This window comes from Hylaeus volcanicus, chromosome 1 (genome assembly GCF_026283585.1).
Source record: "Hylaeus volcanicus isolate JK05 chromosome 1, UHH_iyHylVolc1.0_haploid, whole genome shotgun sequence".
Taxonomy (NCBI): Eukaryota; Metazoa; Arthropoda; class Insecta; order Hymenoptera; family Colletidae; genus Hylaeus; species Hylaeus volcanicus.
The window spans coordinates 32571887-32599009 of NC_071976.1; the positions used below are offsets into that span (position 1 = coordinate 32571887).

At 48.5% G+C, this 27123-nt stretch overlaps 1 protein-coding gene across 2 annotated transcripts in view; it reads right to left on the reverse strand.

Annotated features, from left to right (window-relative positions):
• Positions 1–7331: 7331 nt before the first annotated feature.
• LOC128877653 (ubiquitin carboxyl-terminal hydrolase 34-like) overlaps positions 7332–27123 on the reverse strand; it is a 36079-nt gene continuing 16287 nt past the window's right edge. Inside the window, exons 2-3 of one of the 2 annotated variants that reach the window (XM_054125166.1) lie at positions 8621–8877; positions 7332–8284 (exon numbers count right to left, since the gene is read on the reverse strand). In XM_054125166.1, the coding sequence (XP_053981141.1) occupies positions 8204–8284; positions 8621–8877 (338 nt within the window). In that variant the 3' untranslated portion in view covers positions 7332–8203. Of the gene's footprint in view, positions 8878–27123 lie in introns of both variants that reach the window. The other variant, XM_054125157.1, reaches the window with a different exon arrangement.

Sequence of the window (27123 nt, forward strand, 5' to 3'; positions counted from 1 at the left end):
CGACTCGTCGTCAATGTTTGTATGATAATGGCGAAGGTATGGAGAAACGAAGGGTACTCGGTGTGAAACCGAGAAGCAACGAGTGTCTGCGAGTAACTTAGGACGGCACGACGCTTAGTCGGGGCCGGACAGAGAGAAACGGCGCGAAAGAAGACAGCAGCGAAAGGGTGAAGAACGAAGAGAGAACGATCAAGGGATGAAGGTGCGAGGAAGAGGAACGGAACAACGCGAGCAGGCGAAACGAACGCGAACGACGAGGAGAGAAGAAGAGCGGTCCTTTTGATGCAGCCTTTGTCGGGTCTCGCGGCGCTCTGCGATTTGCAACTAAAATCGCCCCCTTCGCTTCGCAATCCTCACCCATGATTTGCTGCGAATTTATTAATGCGACGATCGGATCGTGTGTCGCTTTGCACGTGCACCGCGATACATACTAACACTTCCTTCGTGTATAACTTGGACTGTACGAGTTTCCAACCTCCTTCTGGCCTCTTCTACGGTAGACTCGCGGGCAACCGTTGTTGGTCGAAGCTTGGACCCGGATCGATCTATTCGGCAGTTTGCGGCCAAAATCTTGAGACGCCGAGATCAACGATCGATCCGTGGAAGGATTTAGCTCCGTCATCGGATCGAACGGCGCTAATAGCGCGGTCGAGGCTACCTCGCAGTGTCATTTGTCGTCGTTAGGCTGTCACGGAGCGAATAAACCGCGGCATCGATGGCAAATTGCTCGGCCAACGGTCGAGGTCTGTAATAAGCCAAAGTTGCCGTACGGCCAACGGGCGGGAATCGCGGATTTCGTAGTTCGAGCTGCAGTTATCCCGGGGTCCAGCCTACGAGTTTCCCCGACAATGTTGGCGCATCGCGGACCCTGCGGAGATTGCATGTCCCGGCGTGTGCGGGACCCCGAAGAAGACGGGAGAGAACCGCGGATCGTCGAGCCGCATACATAGTCGAGGGGAACACGAGCATGGAAATATGAATAATATTGAGGCGAAAGAGTAACGGAGATAGCCCGAACAACGAAGAGGGTTGGCGGTGGCGGAAAAAGGACGAGGGAAAAGGTGGAGGCTGGTAGGCAGAGGCGAAGCGAAGGAAGAGCGGTAAAGGAGCGCGGGTAGAGACCACCCCGTGGCTTGTCGGCTCGTTTGATCTTCTCCCACCCCGAGCGAATCCTCTCATACCCCCTCCAATTCCTGTTCCTCACCTTCCTCTACCACTCACCACCGCAGCGGTCCTCTCTCTTTTCCTCGCGTTCCAGGTTGGTCCTGCTCGTTCGGTACGATTTCTACGGCCGTCTCTATCCAACTTCTTCTTGTTTCTCTTCGCCCTGTCGTTCTCTCTTCCATACCCTCGATCGGTCTCGTGGTCTCTCACCTGCGGAGAAGAGGTGTCCGACGCGTCAGAATCACACCTTCTACGACTACCCGCTCGCTAATAATCCGAACACCCGTGTGCCGAGATGCTGTTCTCGGGATCCGTGGAATCCTCGCCGAGCGGATGTTCGGCTTTTGTCTCCGCGATCGTTGTTCCTCGGAGTCGTCGGGGGATCTTAGAATGCTCTTCGAATGATTCCCGACACGCGATCGTAGTCGCGTCTAACGTCGATCTCGTTTCTTTATTGGAACATTCCGACGCCAACGAATCCATTTGTTCGATTCGTGGAGCGGACCGTTGAATAGAAATTCTTCTGGCGAAATTTAGCATCAGGAAGCCGCGAATACGCACATGGCGGACCGTTCGAAACGCACGACTACGGAGTATCATTTTTCAGCCCTAATTGGATCGGCCGTTCAAATACGGCGCTCCGGCGAACCAAGACATCGGGAATAAGATGGAGAAGAGGAGCTCGGCAAAATCTCTCGAAGGGAAATCCGAGGCACGAATATCGGATATCGTTCCGTACTATGGTTGGGCGTTATTCGAAGGCGCTACTTAATTATCCTGTGGCCTCTAATCTGGCAGCGCCGACACACACGCCACGCTATGCACCTACCAGAGGCAGCCGAGGCCGAGGCTGCGCCTAAAATCTAAATCTCGCTTTAACTCGAAGGATCCTAGCTCGTTTGCCGCTCAAACTATCGCGAATTATGGGATTTCGTTTCGCGTCTCGTCGATCTCTCGATCAGCCGGAACCGGAACTTTTGGTCCGTCTCTCTTACGCAACTCCTCGTTTAAAGATTACGCAGTGTTCGACGCTCGCTCTTTATGTTTCTGGCAGTAACGAAAATATGTATATCTCTACGCGGAGCGGAGAACCTGATTCGACGGCATCTTAACGTGGTTGGTCCGTACAAACACGCGGCTAGCTATAGACGTTTCAAGAACGCCAGACTCGGCGTCGTTGGCGCGAATGGGACAGCTGATGAGCCGGTGTCCCCGAAGGCGATCGGCCGAGACCAATCAGCGTCCATCCGTCCGCGCCCTAATGACACCTGCAGGCTAAAAGGCCATGATATTCAACAGTCGGACGCTAACGAACTCTCGCACCGTGTGATCTGCCGTGGCAGCACGGAAATGCGCGCGGTTGATTCGAAGGTGCTCGATTGCGGCAGCTTTTCAAGGAAAATCCAGTAATTCTAGCGGCAAATTCACCGACAAGGAAGAACATGTAACGCAGCGATTCCTCCGAGATCTTTGAAGCGTAAACGAGACTGGCGTAATCGAGCTGTGGTAATCCCTCGCTTAAAGATAGAACTTTACCACGGGATCAAAGAAATTAAAAAATCCCCGCCACCGTTTGAATTTCCTTGGCGACTCGTGCGGCAGGCGGCTATGGTATTAAAGACTCGAAGCGCCATCGATTGCAACTGCAACTCGCCGTTACTCCGTCTAGTTAGGTCTCGATATCGGGTTCCATTCGTAGAATCGTTCGATTCCGCGACGGGAAGGGACAGGTGCGCGCGTTACGCGATGGAAACGCGAAACCGGGTAGCGCAAATGATAACACGGTATCGGTTGCGCGCGGTTAATAGGTCGAGAGCGGTTCGATCGGTTCGCAGATTTCGCCGGGTCACTCGTTTGACCGAGCAACCAATCGGTCGATTAATCACCGTTTGACAGTTAAATTAACGGTTCTCGCGAATTAGTTTAGATACTCGCCGGAGGTTCTGTTAGATTCTCGCCGACGCAATATGTTTGAGCTCTAAACGGTGTCGAAACCCGCGATCGCGTTTGTTTTCTAACGCGAGCCGAACGCGATTCCAGCACCGTGCAATTCTCCACGTGTCATTAATATCTGGTCGTTGAACGCGCGACGCTTGTACCAGGCTGCAAATTAAGCCGTTCGATAAACACGTTCGGGAACGGGAAACTTGACTAGCGGTCATGTCCGATATTCTAGAATCGCTAACTAGATCTGTCTAGTGTTTATCGATCTCCGGCTGACCGGTGGTATAATTATCCAGAAGATTCCGTGTGTGGCGTACCTACCGGTACAAAAAAGTCCACGGTTAGATAATAGCTAGGAAACTCGGGTAGCCTGGAATAACAAATGAAAACGTGGCGGCGAATATCTATCGTCAATTTCATTGGCATAACCGCCTTGATCCGTTCCCGGTAAGTTGTCTGTCCGTTCGAGAAGTCCGGAACGATCGCTAGTTACAGCGACATTGGACAAACGCTACTCGACTAGCTCGCTCGTCTGGCTGGGCGATACCTGTACCGGTATCACAGCAACGGATTACAGATCCGAATGAAGTAATCGTTAACGGCCGGTTGTCGAACGGCCCGTGCGAATCGTCGAACGGGAATCGGCTGCTCGGATCGAGTCCGTATAGCCCGTTTCGCGTTGGGGCGGCTTGACCGTGCGTGCGTGTAGAATGATCAGGAATCAGAATGACGTCAGGTTGACGGAACGGAACGGAACGGGACGAGACGAGATGGAAAGGAAAGGAAAGGGAAGGAAAGGAAAGGAAAGGAAAGGAAAGGAAAGGAAAGGAAAGGAAAGGGAAGGAAAGGAACGGAAAGGAACGGGTACCGGATAGGTTAATGGTAAGGAGGCCCAGGACCAAGGCAGGGTCTGCCAGCGGCTCGGCTCCTGATTACAGACCTCCGGATCCCCTACACTCTCGCTCTCACCTCGGTTATTGTACCGAGCGAGGCCGGGCCATCGCTATAGATCACCAGCCGGCCGGCAGTTTCTTCGATCAGCGCGGCCAGAAGTGTTGCAACCCGTGAGCGTGGAGGTGGTCCCGAGCATTCCAGTTTCCAGAGAAATTTATCGGTGGCGTTCCGCGGCCTCCCGACACCATACCGGGGCCAGATATTCGCCCTCCCTCCCACCCTGGGCCTGCGAATCGAGTCCAACGAACAGGTTCGGTGTCGCTTTTGCGACGCTCGATCGAGTCCCAACGGTGATGGATGAGCTTCGACCTTTGAATTCGATCGAGGAACGAGGAAGCTATCCCATGATCGCGAATACTCGAAGCCGGATCGGTTAATCTTGTAATCTCACCGAACCTGTGGTCGAGCGTGCAGGAACGTAGGGTAGCCGTCCCAGTGATCGGATACTCGGCAATGTTTCTCCGTAATGGAACGGGATGCATTCGGTTAGCTTTAGCAACACCTACGGAGAGGTCGAAAGGAGCCACCGAAATGCCCGTGAACACGACCGAGTTCGCGAGCTCTCGTTAGCGAGGCTAGCTCGACCGAAAAGAGGTCCACCTCCCGTGTAAATGAACCTCGTTGGCGAGAGAAAGATCAAAGACCCCGCAGGTAGGGCTCCGTCCAAGTAAAGAGGAATCTAAAAAACGGCGGACCGAGGAGCCCAAGAAAACGACAAGGAACGAAGGAAGGGAGCGAAGGACGAAAGTAGGCAGAGATTTCAACGCACCGAGCGGTTATCCGAGCGATTATATATCGTATTAACGAGGCCTACTGCTCTGGGCCCAGCCCAGATTCACCGATGTCTAACGTTCTGGACCGAGGGAAACTCGTTTCTCGCGTGCCGAAACGGATCGCGTCGAAATTATGGATCTGCTGCGAGGCCACAGTTGACTGACGCATGTCTGGGGTGGCTACGAGTTAAACGAGTCAACGAGTAAACGAGTAAACGAGTTCGAATTACGTGGGCGTGTCAATGCAAGGAAAATGATCTGCTGACCCGTTATTGAGGAATCCTCCCTACAAAGGATTATGCAAATTGTGCGCGTGCTCGTGTTCGTTGCCGAAGATCGGAAGGTCGACGATGCCACGGCAAATCGGTTCGTTGATCGCATCGCTCAACGTCGATCGTTCTTCGATCGCGGCGGGAAATCGTAATTACACCTGAAACATAAGAATTTATCCACTTTGTCACAACGTAATTGTCACCACGTGGATGTTCCTCCGGTTCCGTTTATTAATTTTCCGTCGATAGCCGGAAAGAGTAAAATTTCGAAAGCGTAAGTGCTTAAGACTGCAAATAAACGGGGGCGGTCGCGTGATACAATCGATTAACTTGGACGAATCGTTCCCTCCTCCTTAACGGTCGCGATAACGCGTGCATCTTGCGTACAACTCGGTAACGCAACCAATGCTGCGAACCGCAGTCGGAAGATTGTTTATTCTCATGCGATGTCATTCTCGTTTCGCGAAGAACCGGAGGACAATAAGCGAAATTACGCCGATGCACCGGCTGGATATCGGTTGAGTTATTGGTGTATCGGCTATATCGAGAAAATTGGCGGTGGTCATCATCGCCATTATAAATTCTTTATTTGGATGTTGCGGCGACTGAATTACAGGGCGGCGCGGGCTACCTTGCTTACTGCTTCATATATGGCCCGTCGATGCCAGCGACGGCTACGAACAGTCACCTTTCCGTTCAAACGACGTTCGACGATTTAGTCCGGTTTCTACCGTTGTTCGCAGTTCTGAATGGCTGATGCACGCTTATACGAACGATGGAAGTCAATGAATTGGATTTCACAAAAAGCGACAAAATCCGGGTCGAATGGTCGGTACGGTACAAAAAAAAAGTTGTTTACGGCACCTCTCGAACGCTCGAGACCCGCATGATCGAATTTAGCATTGAGAAACACGGCGCAATTTCAATCTTCGAGATATTCATTCAAAACATCGGTATGGTACAATGGCGAGTGGATCAAATCAATTTTACCTTGTTTATTTGAAAGCTTTTGGAAACTAAACGAAGACAGTTGCGCCTATCCGTTTCTCTTTTCGCGTAAAAGCGTCGCGAGAGTCCGTCTTTCCGAGAACGTCTGGAGTGGATTTGCTGTACACGAAACGGACCGTCGAACGTGTAATCAGTGTGCATGCTCGCCGCGCGTAATCGCGCCTCTAATAGACATTCTAGATTCAGCAGCGATTAATCGATCAACGCGGCGGTAACGACGCGTGTTTTATGCCGAGATAATGGTCGACAGGCTAATGACGGTCTCATTAACGAGAGTCGATATAAAATGGTTTCGTTTAACATCAGATATTCAGCTAACAGGAAGTATGTAGGTCGATAGGACGGACGAGGTATCTTCTCGTGTATCTCTCGTCACGGGATAACGGTGGCCAATGCCTGATTTGCTTTTCTATTTACGACGTCCGCGATGGTGAACGCTGCGCGCATCGCGGCGCCATTAAAAACTCGATCGTTTGTTCCCTGGATGTCGACGATCGTCCGTCACGCTCGATAACGCGGCAATTGCGATCACTTGGCGAACAGTCACGCGATATCAATCTCCAAACGAGAAAAGAAATAATTATTCCGAATGCTGGTTGTACGCCGCGTATAATTTAAAGCTCTGGAAGCGTGTATCGTTTCGCATCGTTTCGCGGATACTCTCAAATTCAAGTCTGTGGCTTAGAGATTCGGAAGGTTTCCCGTCGCAACGCCGATTATTATTATTATTTTGCGCGCTGCCAAACGTAGTTCAGGTCTATCGGTGAACGATGCACGGTTATGACGAGTGCCAGACTTCGCGCGAACGGATTCGCCCGAGAAAGGCGAAATGACTTCATCTTAATAAATTACGGCTACGAGTAAACCTCGCGAACGGCTTCAAAAAGGTTCCCAGAAGGGCCGCGTGTATCACGCTATTTTTGGAGAATAATTCCCTTTCGTCTGACGTGGGTCTTTGAAGACAACGAATCGCTTCTCGAGCCACGACACAGCGAATGACGTACGTCTGGTTCGGATATTATGTACATAACGATTAATTGAATGGCAATTGTCGCGGGAATGCGCAAAGTAAACTCTTTTGTCTTCGATTTAAATCGCGCGCATCGAGTCGAACGACTTACCTGTCACCTACATTTTTCTGGCGACGATTAGGCGTCGATTTAGGAGAGGCCAGTGATACGGGAGAATATCAATTGTTCCGCGCGTTTATCTTAAATGTCTCCATTTATTTAAACTCGCTATACACAGTACTAAGTCCGTTCACACACACACACACACACACACACTCTTGTTTTCCCTTACACACGTCTATCACCTCGTAAACCACTAAGCGCAAACGCGATACGGATTTACATCTTATACGCGGTCGTAAAGCTCACTAATTAAACTGATGATCAGGTATATTGCAGTGTCCCATCTATCGTTTTATAATTCTTCTCAATTTTATTCTAATCGTCTCCGACGACTTCATCTCTTCTTTATACGTAATATTATCGGGCGAAACGACGTATGTATATATACAGCTTATGTACAGGATCGAGCCTCGCGTCGAGAGGCTTTTTTTTTATAATTTATAATACGCTGTAATATGTACTTAATAACTTATCAACGATGATCTCATCCCGGATCATTTGGCTTTCTTCACCATCTTTCTTCGTTTTTCCGCAATAAATACAATATAATACAGGGTGTCCGCGGACGATCGCGGCGGTTCGCAGATTCGCTGAAAAAAGTGAAATTTCGCCCGGGTTTCGGTCGGAACACGCGTCTTCCTTTAAGTTACGCGAATTCTATCTATCCGTTAATGTATCTCGAGTTATCTGTTTGTTATTTTTTACGAAACGTAGACGAACCATTTTTAGCAAATCTATTGCGACAGATTCCCTTCCATTCGGACGAGTTGCTAAATCGTACGGTTATCGTAACATCGAAAATAGGATCTGTCGCGGTCGACGGTGAAGAGGATTTACCGAGGATCAGCGAGGACTGTAAATATTTGGCAGTCTTTAATTTACAAAATCTTTACAACGTTACGTTCGAAGAATAGCTACATAGTTTTCTCGGGTCTTTTCCTTCTATACTCGTTCCTCAAACTTTTGCAGACTCTCGTTCGCTGTGCGTCTTTTCGTGAAAGGGTCGTCGCGGATAAAGAGGAACCGTCGCGAGTCCCTACGAAGTAAAAATTCACCTTCGAGTTATCCAGCTTCGTACAACCCACCGTCATCTTCTACTTTTTTTTTTTTCAAAAATAAAAAAGTTAATTCCTTCCTCGACCACGTACACGAATCTCGATATCCAGAAGAAGTGTTTTCGAAACCAATGGTCGATCCACGAACCCATGTCCCCCACTGTCTATCCGAATTTCGATCTGACGTAGCAAACGGCCAGAAGCTTCTACGATTTCTCGTCCATGGAATTGGGCAGAGGTCGTTTCTTCAGGATACCGAGATCCTGCACGTTCTCCAGGAAGGTTTTGTGGTGCTGCGCGACGAGCAGAGGATTCACCGTTTGCACGTCCTTCTTCAGCTCCTCCATGTCCCTCTTCAGCTTTGCTCTTCTATTCTGAAACCACGTGATCACCTGGGCATTGCTCAGACCCAGCTGAGCCGCGATCTCGTCCCTATCCGCGGGACTCAAGTACTTCTGGTACAGGAATCTCTTCTCCAGCTCGAAGATCTGCTGATTCGTGAAGGCCGTTCTGCTCTTGCGTTTCTTCTTCGGCTGCTGACGGTTATTGAACAGGTTCAGGTGGTTCGCTTGCTCTGGAACAACGATAGGAATCGACGATTAGTAATTATTCGGCTAATAGCCAGCAATGATGTAAACATAGACATAGAAGAAAGAGACCGACAAAGGAACCGTACAAAATTCCATCAACGGTAAAATAAATAAGGTGATACGATTTTCGTTGGTACTACATAAAAAAACATAAATTTCTTAAAAGTCATCTCGCGTTTTCCTTATGAAATTTCAACGCGAACGATCCATCGGTAAAAAAAAATCGGATCGCGTCGCTATCGAGAGAGAAGAACTTTCATAAATACGTCTTAGAACTCGAGGAGCCGCTTCTAATATTGAAATTTCTTAATCTCCGAACGAGAGGATAGAAGAGAAATGCAAAACGAATCGGACATCCTCGGGCGTCTTTGAACGCCGAGCCCTAGACGGTCCCCTCTGCTTCGGTCAGCTTCGAGCCACAAATCAGATGCATTTTCGAGCTACGGAAGGGATCTCTCCATAAAAATCGTATTACCTATTCGTTACGGTGTTCAGTCCATGGAATTCCAGGACAGCTTCTTGCCCACGGGATGCTAAAAGTCCAGTTGTTTTGGATCTTTGTACCAATACCGAGCAAACCGCGCTGCTAGAGATAGTTAGGGGTTCGTGTAATCATCGGTCGATCGTGTAGAACGAATCAAACGTTCAGAATGAAGGTAACTGCGACTCTGTGTTGGACTCGATCCCGTAGTAATATTTTATTCGTGTTTTGTCGTGATTATTTTTTGTCGTAGCGATACAAATGCGTGTGTTTGAATTGGGTGACAGCGCGCCAACGACAAAATCACCCCGGAAAACAGAGGCGGAATTCGCGATGGTGTTAGCCATTAGGAAATAATCGCGTCGAATGACGAAAAAAAAAAAGCCGGCCGATGAGTCGTGGACAAGGTAGCCGAGGAGTCTCTTCAGGATCAAAGAACGCCGCCATCGGTCACACCTGCGCAACCCGACTGTACAGTCCCGGCTAAAAACTATTTCGACGATCAACGATCAGCCTTCCTTCTCCGTGTCTTCCTCGCGGACATACTTTCTATCGCTTTTTGCTGATACTTGAACGTCCGATCAAACGAGCGAGCGCGAGCAACGCGTTTACTTCTAGTTCTAGCTGCAGAATAGACTTCTTACCTAGAAAAACGTCCGTATCGTACGCGCGTCTGTCGACTCTCTGTACGCGTCGAACGTCAACACTGTTATTGTCCGTATGGAAGTTGTTCGCGAAGATTGAAACGAATGAAACGATACAGAATGAATTTGCATATGATGAATTAGTAATAAATTGGAGAAGCGACGGAGGATCACAGCTTACCCGATCTCGAACCACTCGAGTCCTTGTAAATCAGTCTTCGAATGAAATTAGGAACGATAAATCGTTCGGGTATCTTCGCGAGACAAATAGACACCTTACCGCTTGGGAAAATGTAACAGGAACAGAACGTGTAATTAAATTTGCCAGCGGACGACGAGTCTAATTGTAAGCGAACGAATTCACGAACAACGGGGTAATTTTGCTCTAATATCGAAGGAAGATTCTGTCAGATCCATAGAAACAGGAAATCCTTTAATCGCAAATTATCTTTGATAATAGCCTTGGCGTTTATTTTCGCGGTTCATCTCGCGGCCCGAATGTTCCCCAGACTTTCGTCAAGAGCATCGACACCTATCGAGCCGGATAATATCTATTACGGTCCGCGACGATATCAAATGCGCGCTTTCGTAACGATTCTTAGGATACGGAAGAGCCGATGAATTCACGCGCAATCTTGCACATGGTTCGCTTTTCTCCGATATGATCGTTTTTCGCGGGGCACACGTCCGACCACCTTTCTAAACCGCGCCGGAAACGGCTTAATCACCTGCGCCAGAGAAAATTTAATGCTCGTCGAAAGTGTTATTACGTCGTCGTACAACACGGGGATCCATCGTCGTCGGCCGTTTATATCTCCAGTGATCGTTCCATCCATCCATCAAGTTTTTGCTCTGCGCTCAAGATCCGCGGAATTATCTAATTGTACAAGTGTCAGCTCTAATTACGACTCGAATATTTGCGATCCAAGCTTCGACGGCGAGGCTGCGTCGACTTTGGTCCGTACTATTTTACGTGAAATTATATAATTTTAGCTTGGCAGCGCTTTGGACCGTTCTTATCGAACGTTTGAACGTTCGTAGCGGACACGGTGTTACGCTGGAATTCTTTCGGTGGCATCTAATTCGGTCGGGAAAAATGGGCAACAATTTTGTCGTCGGGAGTCCATATTGCCGGCGCGGCGGTCGGCGTTCGTCTCCATCCTCGGAGGAACCAGAAATACGGTGCCGAACGTGGTCGAGGAAAGAGAGACAAGCAGCGGAGAACGCGACGAAGAAACGACGAACGGAAGAACCGAGAGCTCGCCGAGATATTAGTTTCTGCGGTCGACTCTCCGCGGAGATTTAATTCGTTTGATGTTCACGAATTCACCGCTCCGTCTGTCCTTTCGCAACCATCTCCCCTCCTCTCTCCCGTGAGCAGTTTTGTCGTCGATCTCCGCCGTCTCGCGGATTTTCTCACCTTTCCTTGCGATTATACAGTGCTTCGCATTTCGCGGAGATCTACTCTTCTCGCTTCTCCTTCGCTCCCTTTCGATTCGACCAGAGAAACGACTGCTCTCCCAAAGGGGTTTGCCCTCGTTTTATAGAAAGCATCCATGCACATGCCCGTTACAAGAAGAAACATCGATAAAGCATCGACACCGTTACCCTCGCTCCATTCGACAGCTAAAAGGTATCGGAAAGCGATCGCCTACCGTAAGCGAGGAACGAACGCTTTTGACATCTACCAACGCGGACCACATGCGGCCACGAACGCTGGTTCGATTAACGCGGTGACTCTGCCGAAATCGTGGTTCGTTACCAAGCCTGTTATCCCTGTCCATCTTCGTTGTTTCTTCAAAAGAAGCCGTGGCAACGTTTCTTTCCACGGAAGATTTACAATTTTTCCGTAATCATTCGTAAGAGGAGGACCGTCGCGTTACAGCAGCCGATTCAATGTTGCAAAGCGGTCGCGCGTCATTAGCTTCCCCGAGTCCCCTCTGGTCCTCTTTGTTGCCTCCCGGACGATTACGAGCGCGAATATATTAAAAGCGGCGTCGTCGTTTCGTCGGCCCGCCATTTATAAGCTATTAACGTAAATCACCTTTTAACGCGTTAATCCGCAGACGTACGGCGTCTTATAGCCGGAAGTCACCGCGTTGGCACTCGAAGCGGCGCCGGCAGCCGAGCTTCCGCACGCCAATTGGCGTGTCGACTCGCGATTGATGCCGAGTCTAAGCGCGATCGGTGCATTTGGAATTTCGCCTCTCTCTATTTTTTCGCAAACTTTTCGTTCTCTCTCTCTCTCTCTTTCTCTCGCGAGTATTTAATCGGGCGAACGCCGTGGAACGTCGAGTTCCACGGGAAGGTGACCGATCGATCGCCGGTGGCTACTGTGTCAAGGGTCGATTCTCGAGGAACGCGCGCACTGTCATCAATTTGAAGAATTTCTACCTGACGGTACATCGATAGGCGAATCGTTGCTCTTACCAATTGCATGGCAACGACATCCCTTTATAAAAGCGCGAATGGACGGCACGAAGATGCGACGGTGCATCACGAAACAATAAAACGAGTAGTCGGGGAAATTGAATGCGATGCAAACGTAACTCGTCGACGAGACAGAGCGCGCCAGGCGAAGGGTGACGAGTCTTCGGCAGCCATTTTGGTTCCGCTCGGGCAGCAATCACTCGAGTAGAATAGCGTCGGAGTTAAGAGCCGCGACCATCACGAAGCTACGAGCCGCGGATCTAATGGATTATTTGGTAATAGTTTCTTGTTAGCTGGCTTTGATATATAGTCGAACTGCAAACATCGTTTGGAACGAGGTTCGGTGGTTCTTTTTCGCGTAGATAATCCCAGAAACTATACTCCTTTTTTTTATCTATACGTTCCTAGATAAAGCATGGCTGACTTTGCGGTAACACTAGAATGGCAACGATGAACTAAATAACTTTTAAAATAGCTATACTTACACCGCGGTCTGATACATGCTCGCGTTACAAGAATATTAGTCTCAAAATGCCTGTAATTTGTTCTGCACGGGATTTTTTTCGAAAGGAAGAACGACACCGACTTTACAAAGTACCATGACTCGTTTGCGGCGTAATCGTTCGAGGAACCAACGCGCGAGCAGTCATTAGAAGCGATCGCAAGGAAAGCAGAAGCGTGTATAACGTGGAATTATCGAGTGGCGGACAGGTACGCCAGTTTGAAGAACGTCCTGCTCAGACCATCGACGTGATTTTTGGAGCGAGACGAAAAACTAGCGGACCGGTTAGCGGCATGAATCGCGGGAATAAAAAAGAAAACGTTCTCTGGATCCAATAAAGGCGGCTCGGTCGATCGAGTCGAGTGCCTTCGCGATCTCATAAATTTATTGTATCGTGATAAGTGGAAAATTCGAAGGTATCTTAATCGGCCATTGCAGCGGATTTATTTCGCTGGCTTTCGATGTTATCGTCGTCCGTTCTTTAGATAAAGCGATACCTACGTCATACGGTGCACACAAGACAGTGCGTTAACCTTTCTATTTTATGTTTTGTTCGGATGTATGGAATAGACTGTTCGATAGTTAACGTTCCAGGATGAGATTTAGAGCAAGAATTCGCCCAATGAAACGCGTTACTTCTCACGTACCGCAAAGTCCTTTCTCTAACCGTTTTACAATATCTATTCTAATCGAAATTCATTTTCGGACAGATGGGAAAGATCGAAACGCGACGAGAGGCCACCGCCGATCGGGCTGCATTCGAGTCGTCGCCGGTATCAAAATGCTCGTTAGAAAAGCTCGGTGGCACGCGTCGCCGCTTCCACGAATATTTTGCTAATAGGTCGTTCGCTCGCGACGAGGAGGCCACGAAGAGGAAGAATATACGAAGGGACACGTAAAAAGAGGCGGGACAGCGACACCGTAGAGCAATTTGGAAGTGTCTTCCGTCGGTCGGCGGTCATTTGTCTCCCGGGGGCAACCATGCGCGCCGTTTCTCTCTTTCTCGCTTCTCTTCTCCCTTTCCAGTTCCCGTTTCTTCGTCTGTCGAGCTTCGTCCCTGTCTTTTTCCATCTTCGAGTTCGTGCTCGCGCGCACAGCTCCCGAGAACTTCCTCCCTCTGGCTAACCCGAGGGGCTTTGCCCACATGTCAACGATATATTTTCTGCCGGCCCACAAATCGTTTAGCGGGTAATTTTGAAATTGGAACACTTATTTAGTCGTTTAGGCCCAAGGGCACCCGCCGTCCTGCCACGCCAAAGATTTATCGTTTGATTTGTCGCTGGTTTATAAATGCGATTTTCTCCTGTTTCCGACGTGTCCCCTTTGCTCCCGCCTTTTTCCTCGCGACGACTACGGTGCGCGTCGACGGACTCGATGAAAGCTTTCGTCGGGTTAGGTGGAATCGGTTTCCTCGCAAATTGAAAACCCGCGCGGGGAGAAAATATTCAACGTGACGTAAATTGATACGTCAAACGGGTTATTCGCGGCAACCGGTCCCTGGATAAATTTATCGATCTCGAGCTTACCTACATCCGAATCCGTTCGTCGATATCTCTCGTTCCTTGCCGTCCGATTAACGGCAGAGGGACCGTTCAACGCGTGCAACGAAAAAATGCTAACTAAACAATAAATGAAAAACATAAAGAATACGATGTACGCGTTTAAAAAGGGAGACGTTTCCAACGATGCAAGTGTTTGCGAGTTAAAGCCGATATCGCGAACTTTACGCGAGACAAATCCAACAATCAACGTCCAAGTCGGAATCACCGAACGGATGGGGTTGAGTTAGGTCGAAGCTCCTAATAATTCTTTTAGCTGTCCATTTATTTCTATAGCATACGCGACATGTAACGCGATCGATAACTAGCTCTGTTCTAGCCTCGATCTACCTATGGCCTGAGGGCTCGCGAGTATGCGCGTGTATGTTAATGTACGGGTTCACATAATTATCCGTCCGGGATAGCGTTGTTTTCATTCTTGACGCGGGTAGACGTACTTTAATTTTCCGCCTACCTCGACGAATGGTTAACGTTCAAAGAAAACGGCTGGACAACCCACGATTTCTGTTTCTACTTTTCATTATTCACGCTACTCTCGCATTCTTTCAACCTTTGAAGAACCGAACACGCTCTTGTCAACCGTTCGTTTTGCGCTCGCGTTTGCCAGGCTCGTAACTACAACGCTATCGATCGGAAGTCGATGATTAGGTTCTCGCGTTTATCGTCGCTCGTAATTAAGAGGGTAATCGAAGAATTAATTGGATTTTTCGGGGAACGGCGTCAAATTGATTCAAAACGACTCGAGATGAACGGACAAAAGAGAGGGACGGAAAGAGAAAGGGAAGGGCGGAGCAGGAAATAAGTATGGCCGCCATTTTGGGTGAGATTTGTCTTCATTAGGACTTCCTGCGGCGCCGTTAACGTCCCACCTGGCGTTACAAGGTGTTGAACCACTCGAAGCAGTGATATTAGCGACTGATGAAACGATATTGCTCCTGATGGGTGGTCTCCCTTCACGGGGCCGTTGATGAAGACGCGAACAGTTGGCTCTCTTTCGTCTTCTTCGTTCGTGGCTGTTCGACCCGACTTGCTCGCCCCCGCCGTGACTTGGTCCACCGTTGCGAATACGCAGGTACATACCTGTACGTATTCGTTACTCGGGGTGATACAAAACGCTCGCTTCAGGGGTGGATTGAGCTCTCGAGTTCGTACAAACTCGTATGCTCGGTTCCGAGTCCCTTTCGAGTTGCAGCTATCTTCCCCAATGCCAACCCTCGATACACGATGCGCGTACTCGCCGACTACTCTCTAAACATTTGAACGTTGTCTAAAAGTATTCCGTTAATCGTTTCCGCATGTTCTCCGGATGAAAGCACCGCGCTTTGAGTATGCTCGCTATGTAATTGTCCAAGTGCAAACCTGTCGCGTGCAATGCAACGAAAAATGTAATATCCTTCCGAGACATCTCCTTTTCGTCTCTTAAAATAACAGGGACTTGAAGAGCCGTTTGACCGCGGCGCTATGATCCTATTAAGTCCGACTTCTTTCTCAGATTTCCATCTTGCTCCATCCTCGGCGAATGCCGCGACCGCGCCGCGGGTTCAACCTCTCGGCAGTTTCGCGCGTCTCCCGTTTCTATTTCCAGCGCCTGTCGCCTTTTACTCGCTTTTAGCAGCTTTGAGACCGTCGAAAGACAGTTACCCGATTCACGTGCCGCTGATTAGCGTAATTATCAGAGAAATTCCTTGTACCGACTAAATGCTCGATGCCTCGGCAAACGACGCTGGGGCGTGCAACGTGAAAATTAGCGCGGGTATTCCAGCTTTGAACCTATTCGAGCCTCCGGTGTTCCGCTGATCCAATTAAATATCTATGCACCGTGCAATTTCGATACGAGGATTTTGAAAACGCGTAGCTACTCATCGTTGTTCCGTTCCGGAAGAAGAAACGCCAGGGAACGTGTTCCAGTCGGCTCGAAGCTTATACTTTTCACCGGAGTATTTAAAATGCATGCTCGTCCGCACCTCGTAGAAGAGCGCTCGTCTCGTCGCGACTACTGACAGGACGTCGTCTCCCGGTCATTAGTTACAGCGTCGTCACATCTGCAATTAGAAGCCACTAACCATTTTTTCCCCTTCTTCGTTCGCGGTCGTGGGGAGGCGCGGTATCTCTCTTTCGTGCGTGTCTTTACGAGCTCGTTCCTGACGCGAGTCAACACGCTCGGGTTCCTAAGGGGATTCTCCGGTATCGAAATGTATCTGTATGAAACGAACGAGAACCAACTGCCAACCACTTTCACGAACCGAAGCGACCGAAAATGGACGCCATTTCCTGTCTCTGCGAATTTCGGGCCAGCTCGCTTTGACTTCGTATCCTCCAAGAATCGTTCGGTAACCCTGTTATGTCGCTCGTTCGTCGATCGAACGATGTACGTTCAACCGAACGAGTTAAACTTTAGGTCAGGTCAGCGAGCAAAGAGTGACGACAGCTTCTAGCGTCTCATACAATATTCCGTGACATCTGGCGAAAAGTTTTCGATGAAACGAGTCGACTCGACTATCGCTAAAGCTAATCGTATACCGGACAAAGTGAAAACCCTCTATCGTTGCTAGTTACGTATATAGAACAAAAGTTAATTTCAGAGAATTGCGTTCGCGTGCGTCCAACAATGACCAACTTCCAATTCAGACATTAATAACTTTTGCTACGGAAAATTGCGTTACGTGCGATCCGAGTTTATGTAAATATAGCTGTGTTTATAGATAATTTCCGGATTCTACAATGCCGAAAATCGCATTAGGACGAATGCACGTGGCGATAGGTTCGAGGCAACGTCGTTTCACGGGGATGTGTTTAACCCCGGAAGCTCGCGGCGCGATTCCCTTGGGTGCAATATTCCATCGGAGGGTTCACGGTTTACGGTATTGAGTAACACGGTCGCAGCGGTAAATCGATGCTTCTGGGAAAACAATTTCTGTCATCGCGGTGCCACATTCCAGCAGTTCCCCGAACGTGTCTTCGCGGTTGGTTTGTCAGGACTACCCTGACACTTTTGCCTGGACGAATCTGCGCTTCTCCAAACTCGGACTCTTCTCAAGAATCGGTGGTTCCCGGAGACGACCAATTTACAGCTGGCTAATGAGAAACCGGCTGACAAAAACCTTTCCGGTGAAAAGACTGTGCATCGCTCTGTTGCTCAAAGAAAAAACGTAACTAGAAGGGATCGGTGCGCCGCACTGCCATTGATTCGATTAACTTCGATTAATACATTTCGACTCCGATCGAACCGGTCGTCTCGGTTGTTCTTTATTTGGTATATACACGGTGGTTCCTACGCGTTGCAGGGTACCCGGAGGGGCGATTGGCAACTGATGATCGAGAGAAGGGCTCGAAGGGTGACAAGTAGCGTGACGCGTACCAGAGGGCGGTGGCTATCGACTAGACAAATGATAGAGCAGGGTTTTCGACCGAGTATCTGCTCGACGATGCAAGTACGAACGAAACAATTCCCTCCCCCTTTGATATATTAATTACACGCAACAGTCGGACGAGAAAATTAATACCTCGATCGTTTCCTACCCTATTCGCCTCTTCTCGATTTCTCGACACCTGCTCCAAACGATTTTTCTCATCGCGATGACTGTCACTTTTCTATTAAAACGGAAACGCTCGCGATATCTTGACCGTCTACTCGTCTACGATTGGAAATATTTCCAACAGCTTTCTAGTGGATCCGATCGCTTATATCGCTGAAAATGTCGATCGGACAACGTTATACCGATCTCTTCGCGAGAGACAAAGTTCAAGGGGAAAGTCGGAGCGCTGCGAAGCGTCGGTCGAACGGAAATATTAATTTGTCGCATCGATCGTAAACCGAACGTGCGTAGTTGAACGTTTTTTTTTGGTCGCGAGTGTGTCTTTCGAGCTGTGGTCGGCAAAGGTCACGCGAAACGAAGAAAAGAGACAGAAAAACGTGGCTGACAACCATATAATTAGCACTTACAACGCGGTCACGCGGCGAGAGGGACTCGCTGATTGTTGGAACGCGAAACCTGCGTCTTCGCTTAACCACTTGCACTGGAACAACGTTCCACGCATGTGATATAACCACACCGTGCGAAACTTGAAAACAAAGTGCCAGACCCGTCGCGTGTGACTTGACATTTTCAGTTTGCGATAAACTCGTGCGTTCTCTGCGGCATCGTCAACCAGTTTCTTCTTTTATCGACATAATGGGAATAGTTTAACGCGTCTCCCGTGAAATTTTATGGATAAATTGGTCGCGAGCGGGCGTCGATTAATCGACAGCGGGAGCGATAAAGTCTAGTTCGAGTAGGACAGTGTCGGATCTCGTCTGGACTCTCCAGTTGTAGTTTAGCAGTCGATCGAACGACGTCGAAGATGCGTTAATAGGACGAACGACTGTATTTATATGGTTCGGCGAGCAGAAACCAGGCCTATTCCGAGCATTTAGCGCGAGGAAAAACTACGGGAGAAAACGTCGTCGTTTAACACCGGTCGAGCTTGTTCGCAAACTCGTCCACGAGCGAGACGATGAGTCAAAGAACGCGTCAATTTTAATGGCTCTCCCAGGAGACCGAACATTCCTTAGAATTCTCTGCCCGATCACCGTGAAATAACCGCTCGAGTCACGTGAAAATGTTACGTGGCGACGAACATTGTCGACACAATGGTTACGAGAGTTTAAAGTTGCGTTCGAGCGGTCGCGAGGCAGAAAAACCTGATCGATTTTGCTGTTACGAATCATCGACAATCCGCTCGGTTATATCATTCGATACCTCGCGTCTTATCGATAAAATCTTTTGTTCCAAGTTTGAGACTGTAACCCTAAAACACGAGCGGCCGGGGGATACTATGCGTCGGGTATGATTATTTACGCAGGGCAACTAATCAAAGGGAGACCTTTGATCCGTGAATTGGCGCAACAAACGAATAACCACCAGTCGAAGAAAAATGATCTCAAAGGCTCCGGTTTTGTTACTCTTTGTACGAGTAATTGCGAGTTTGCTCGAATGCAAATTGATCGAATGCCAACAGATCGACGCAAAAACGAAAGCATTCGGGAGCGGCAGTGAAAGGATCAAAGCGTCCCTAAGAGGCAACACTCGCATTACTCATTCGCTAATACACGCGTACTCGATATCCGATAGCGATAGTTTGACGTAGTCTTATTAATAACATCGGCCGTCTAGGCGCCTGTCGAGCAAGGAAAACTTGTAACGGACAAATGATTCTATTAATGAATCGGTGATCGCTCTTAACACACCTGTGGAATCAAATATCTCAATAAAAAACTATCTTTCGACGGGAGAAAAACTCGCAAATGAAAATCAATCAATTACGGATCCGTACCTCTTAATAACGCGTCTTTTATCTCGTTCGTTGTGCGCGAATAAAATGTCGATAAGTACTCCGGTGATTAATCGTCGGTGTTATTGTTAATTACCATTCTAATGAGTGATTGATCGAGGGAACGACGACCGCGATTAGTTGTACACTGGACAATTAATTACCGAAGAGAAAGTTGCACCGCCAAGTTCCGACGCGTCATGCTTCGCAATTCTTTAGAGACAAAACATTTGCTCGCGAGTTCGGCTTTGGAGCTCGTTTTTTTTCCGGATCGTCTCGAAACGATACTTTTTCCCTTAGACATAGGTAAACGGTGAGAAAAGAGAAGGTAACGAGAATAAAGGAACGCGACGTCTATAGAAGAGACGTCGAAGCTTCGAGGCCGGATACAGCGTTCGACACGCTTCGTTGAGAGAAAGGGAAACGAGACAATAGAGCTCGATCTTTGATCGGGTCCTTAATTTCCCGTCCGAATCGATTGTCGTGGCTCGCTGTTCTGCCTCTTTGTGTCGGCCCCCGAACGTATCCCTTTTCCTTCGAATTAATTGGAACTGTAAAAACAGTTGCACACCCGGTCGTTCTTTATAACCGATTACGCAAAAACTGTACAGAAATGTTTCAAGGCTGCCGGGTCATTCTACGACAAATCGATCGCTTTTTGCGCTCGATGCCAGGAATTTTATAGAAATCGAAGTATAACGTTGTTCGCGTAAATTTACGGCAGTTTGTCCGATGAGAATTTAGTTTGAGTGGAACGCGGTAGCAGTTGGTTAACGTACCGCGAGGACAAATCGTAAGATAATAGCGAAGAAGAGAGAGGGAGCCGCGAAGACAGGTTCCGGTTACTCCCAAACTCCTCTCGCCTCCTCTCTTCTTCTTCTTCTTCGATCCACTATTTAGCTTTATCGCTGCACCGCAAAAGGCAGTCAACGATGCACGACAAGCAAGGTAGCCTAATTAGCAGCCGTCTAATATCGTCTGGTAGGCGTGTAAATTTATCGGGAGCCTAATCGTCGACAAGTAACGATACCGTACTCCCCGCGCTCGGCTCTATCAGCGATCAACAAAACAGCAACGACGAGCGAGATCTCGCAACACCGTTTCCGATTTACCAGCGAGACTCGTTGATCGTATCCACGTTACTGCATCACGACAGCGTGGTATTTTCAACGCTACGAAGCATGGCGTTTATGAGAATATGGCGAACCGTCCTAAAGAAACAGCTGCGCCAACAGATATATAAAACGAATTCGATCCTAATACGTTTGCCCCTTTGTTCGACGTCCGGTAAAGCTGGCGAAAGGATGATGGTCCCACAAACACGCCTAATCCCTTACGATATCAGAATTCATGTTTTCCTAACAAACAGAGGGTAATTAGTTGTTCGATCGTCTGGGTGTCGAGCTCGATGTTTCTTATTCGTTAGTCACGTTGTTATCACGACTTGCAATTAAGCGCGATTGTTTTATGAAACGATGTTAAAGAAGTTTTTGCAATTTTTGTACATGGTCGATACGTATACCGTAGATCGTAAATCTTGAATTCGAAAAGAAACGCCTCCTCGCGTTCACCGTGTTCCTCCTGACAAGCAACACTCTATTAATCATTGATTCGATTCTCAAATTGAATCTCTTCCAGTATTCGACAAAAATTGATGTTTCTCTTCGTTCGAACGGTATCAACGGGCAATCAAACATAATTGTAGGCGTCGAACCTTGGACAGCTTTTGCCGCATAGGGGTGGGATCAACATCAATACCAATCACTTCGTTCAAGGTTCGTTTCGCGCAATGTATTCGTGAAATGCTTTGTACGATTCGGTCGATACGAAAATCTATAACGCGAAACTTATTTCTTATTTACCCATAAGTTTGTTTTTATGCTCCGATGTTGTTCGGTTGCTCCCATCGCTCGCGCCGAATATACCCGAAGAGGCATTAAAATAATAACAAATACATTACGGAGGAGCGTTTCGTAGGTCGTTAATGCTATCCGTCGGATCTGCTTACGAATGCAATTTTCCCGAAACATTACCGGTCGGTCTTTTCGGGAAGCATAATCGTCGTACGTCGCCGTCGCTCTCGAGCAGCACTCGGCCCGCTTCTTCGTTTTGCAATAACCGACGAGCAGTCGCCATTAAACGTAATTGGAGGGATCCTTTCGATCAATCAATTTCGCTCGGTGCACGGCCGGATAGCCTCACGCGCGCCGCGGTCCGTTGCAAAGCCAAGTGCAGCCTCATCGGTGTTCCGTAACGTCGTTTACGTACGATATCAACGCGATGCACGGTGGTCTTCGACGGCGCCATTACGCGGGAATCAGCGAAACGAATACGTGTGGTTTGTTGGAAAGGTCAGAGTCCCGCGGAGAGTTCGCTGCTCTTGGAAAATCTTTGCGATTCGGTCGGATCGGACGATGATTAGCGCGTTGCGTAATGCTCGACGTCGAACGGTAATTGGAAGGATGGGCTCCGATCGATCGATCAGGATAATCGCGCGCTCGTTGGAGAGAGAGAGAGAGAGAGAAATAAAGAGAGCGAGAGGGGAGAGGGAAGAGGCGATCGTGCCGGTGCACCGTGTCAAACGTCACCACCTGTACTTACACGCACCGTGGCTAAACCGATTGCGTTTCCGTCGCTGCTTTCCCCGACTTTCCACTAGATTGAGTCCTGGCCGCGTAATTGGACGCTCGACGAAGCGTCGAGCTCGTGGGAATAATCCGCGACTAATCGCGGGCGCAGATGCTGCGTGGAAATCGATATCGTTGCACCGACGCGACAAGTTCGAACAGCAGGTGTTTGATTTTTAGCCAGCGACGCCGACGGTCCGCGATGGAAATCGTCGAGCGCAAAAAAAAATGCATTCGACGATACGTAGCATATCCGCCGACGCGCTCTATTTGTATTACACTTTCCCAAGGTACTTAGAATGTGCGATAAAGTTTCGATTCGCGCACAACTTCGTTTATCAAGTCGCAGAAACTTGTAGAAGTGTTGGCGTAACTCGGTTACGAGAAGAATAAAGACCGATCGAAAAAAGAGTACGATCTAAATCACTCTCTGGAACGATGTTTGACTTTATATAATGGAGTATAGAGTACGCAAATCGAGCGTGCAATTGGAAAAAGAAACTCGAAGCATTTCGATGCAACGCGAACGGTAATTTCACGATCCGACAATGTTTAACCGCGACAATGTTCAACGACACATCGCGAGATACCTTGACGGGTATAGAACTTTGTACGCTGGATTCGAAGAGGCTGATCATAACGTCGTTTGGTGTCAGCGTTTTTCGCTTACATTTCAAGAATCGATTCACTTACCAGGCAAAAGAGCTGCGACCATAAGAACCACGGTGTGCACGAAGCATACGCGAGGTAGCGAACATGCGACGTTTCACGCGTATGATAATTATTGGCACGCAACACCGTAGGCCGGAGAATTTTTCCATTACACCGACGGATTTCTCGTGAACGAAGATCAAGTTTTAAGATCACCCTCTCGTCGTGAAATTATCGAATGCGAAGATAACCGGTCTGGGACACTCCCTAACGCTTCGCGCTTCGGACCCCATCCTACTTGGCCAATGCTAAAAGTCAGCATTGTTCGAAACGGCGCGACGCGTCTATTCGGACCGTTTCCAATCGAGTTGTCTTTCGTTCTCCGCATTCGCCGATAGACGTCGATCGATCAACGCCCGCGCCGGTAGCAGTGTAATTAAATTCTATCGTTCGCAACAATAAGAAACGCAATTCGACTCGCTCGTGAATAATCGGCAAAACACGCGGACCGGTCGCGGTGTGTCGGAGCGATTTCGGTGTTGCTCGAGTGGCACACGTACTTACTTCCATTCCATTAAACCGTGTCCATCCACGCGGCCCGAAAAAATCTGTATCCAAGAGGAATCGACTAATGGACATTAGCAGGTGTTTATTTCCGACAAAACGAACTCGTCATGCAGCAGGCGCGCGTGTCCAATTTACATGGAATGTAGTCGAAAGTTTCGACGACGTCATTTACTGGCCGTCGTTCGAATTACTTTTATTGGACGTATTTCTGTTCTTTTTTGCTCGATGCCCTCGGCCTGGGAACGCGTAGCCCGGCGTTGTCCAAAGTAAGAGGTACGACCCCTAAAAGGTATGTCGTAAAGTCCCAAGTAGACGCCGAGGGAAAATTGTAACGTAGAAACATACGGCTAACTTTGTCATCCGAGTACAACCCCTCCAGTGGTGAGTTTTCGTCCTGTCGGCTGGCCGACACCTTTCAGCAAATTTCGAAACCACTGGTTTAGCTGTTTCCGATGACTCCCGTTGAAACAAAAATATTTTCTACGCCTACGAACTCGCAATCACCGCGACTTGAAATCGATTTAATCGACGGAATAGAAGAGACGAATGTTTGGCATTCGACTAAATCCGATGCGTAAGATCGCGAAACGGTACGGGTAATTAGGTAATGACTCCCTCGACATTGGAGCACCGCCAAGTCCCAGCGTCGCGGACCGATGACGCTGACGACACGGTGATAAAAGATTTTCTTGTCCCCTGCGTGAATTACGATCCAGCCGGGTTTTACTTTTCAAACATATTCCTAATTGCTGCCACGACTAATGACACTCGAGAGTACGCTTCCCGCAGTGCACTCTATTAAACTCTTTTTCCTTCTGCGCTCATCCTCGTTGTCACAGATAACGTTGTTGGAGCATGTACGTTTCGTTTATTGCGACGAGAACAGCTCTTGGCCCGATAATTAACGCGATGCTTGAAATAGTCGAATGCATACACGTGTATCGGAGAAAATAGAATGCAACGGAAACAGACTTGTGTCCGAAACTTGCGTGATCTAAACTCGATCTTGTTACAGGACTCGTTACAATACGTTACGAGATTACGAGGATGATCGTAAGTCAAAGGGTTAATAATCAACGGTAGTATCGAGCAACTCGGTTTGCCCAGTTAAAAATTCAAACTACCGGAACCAACGAGAAAACGCGAGATGAGCATGTTAGAGAAGAAACGGTACGCGGCATGCGGGAAGGAAACGTTGCAGGATCGGCACGAAGATCGATTAAGGAACCCAATGCGTTATTTGCATCATTGACGTCTAAATTGGATGCGTGAATGGAGGTTGCCTGCGGCGAACAGGCTAACGGCACCATATTCAAGCTCATGGGAGGAACAGCGGTAGACCAGAGACCAAGATAAGTCCTCAAACATGCCGCCCGCACGAGTGGCTGCTTGTGATTCGAAGCAGAAGCCTCGTTCGCCCGCGGGACACTTCTGCTTATCGTTCGACGTACAAAAATGGCTGCTCTTCGTAGCAACCCACGTTCGAACGAATCGCCGATCTGTCATCGATACTAGGGCGAATTAACAATTGCTGCAACGAGCTACTCTTCGACGAAAAGTATCCATTTTTCATCTTCGTCCGACACTGCTTCGCGTAATCCGATTCTTCTACTCGAGACTAAGCTGCGGAAGCGCTCGTTAGTGCTCCATCGAGTTTCACGTTTAATTACAAATGCTACTGGTCTCAACCGATACGCGGGATAAACGGTAAACGGTAAACCCGACGTATACCGGATCGCGAGAAAAACCATCAAACTTCTCCTTAAGAGCGGCGCTATCGAGTTCAAGGCGTGTTCGCAGCAAGTATCGGCACAGTCCAGTGTTTTCTACCGATATCCTAGGTATTATTTCAACGTCTATCCACCCTCGGTCGTTTCCCCGCTCAGCCAACAGATTGCGGGCTTAATCGGCCGTGAAAAGAGCAAATCGTTTCGCGCGATTATCCGGCACATTGTCTCTTTCTGTTCACCCCGCCTTCTCGATCTCCCTCTTCGTCGTCCTCCGGTTTCTTTCCACCTTCTACCGCTCCGTCTCTTTGTCTCTCGCTATTTGTCTGCTTCACCAGCTACCGACCCCCGTGTCTTTGCCGAGATGCTCGCGCCAGCGTGCGCTGTTCCAGCAGGGGTGTGGCGTTAATCGTCTCGCGCGGAAAGGTGTAACCGATTCGTAACGGCCGTAAGATCCACGAGAGCGGCAATAAATCCGATGAACGGGGCGCGCACCAGGACGAGGGGTGCCAACGCGTTCGCCAGGGGTGTTGTTTAATTATTTGCCCGAGAATTCAGTAATTTTCCGTTTTATCGCCCCCGTGCAATGCGTCCTCATACACGACCGAGTCCTGGTATATGAAATTTTTGGCAACGCCTTTCTTTTTTTTTTTAACTTGTGATTAACTTCCGAAGGTGACCATATTCTACGTGGTCTAAACGTTAACAAACTAAGAAGGCGCTGCAAGGAGCAAAAACACAAACTACCATTTCGATTATTTATCCAAGGAACCGACGTTCCATAAAGTTACAAATGATTTACCTTGGCGGCACACATAGCAACCGTGAATGGAAATCGAAAAGATACAATTATCTTTCGCGGTGTCTGAATTGTAACGCGGAGAAATGCTTCGTTCGCGTTGACGCCGAGTACAAACCACTGGAGACACGCTCGCGCGGCTCGCGAGGTTGAAGTTTAATTATCCTCCAGGAATTTAGTAATTTTCCATTTTACCGTGTCTCCGGCAGCCACTGTTCCTCAACTTAAAACGGTACCGCGCGCTTTGCTAAATTTTCACTCGTTCCGCTCGATGCTGCAAGCGACTTGGTACGTTTCTTCTTTGTTCCACGGTTAAAATTACCACGTAACAAACCTATCCTACGTTTCCAACTATTAAAAAAATACATATATGTATTTTTTCCGAGTATTTCAAACGCCCAAGGGCGCCACTTAATTATTCCGCAGGAATTCAGCAATTTCCCGTTTTATCGCGCGCGCGTTATCGCTCCGAACCTTCGCGAAGGGTTTCTCCCAGAAAACAGGAAACCGCCGGTAGCATTTCGCTGGAACCTATAAGAGGGGAGCGCTTATTTCTCCAGTCATCTCTCGGCTTGTATGGAAGCTCGTCGTTGCGGCCGTGCTCCGGAAAAGTGGTTTTCCGAGCGGCGAAAGAATACCAGGCTGCGTAAAATAAATGGACCGATTTATGAGCTCCGGCCATCGGTTCGCTTAATAAAATCTCAGCTATGCCGATACATTTTCCTCGGGTATTCGGCGAACGATCCTCTCGCGGAAAGGCTATCTTTCGGTGGATGTCGAAAGGTGCCGATAACAATGTTTCGACTGAATTTTATGGATCCCGAAGAAATCCGTGTACGCCGATTTCGATATTTCCTCGTTTATTATGTAGAATTAACGTTAAAGTAGGTAACTATTCTTTTCACTCGTTACGCGAACTTTGTACAAGCTCGA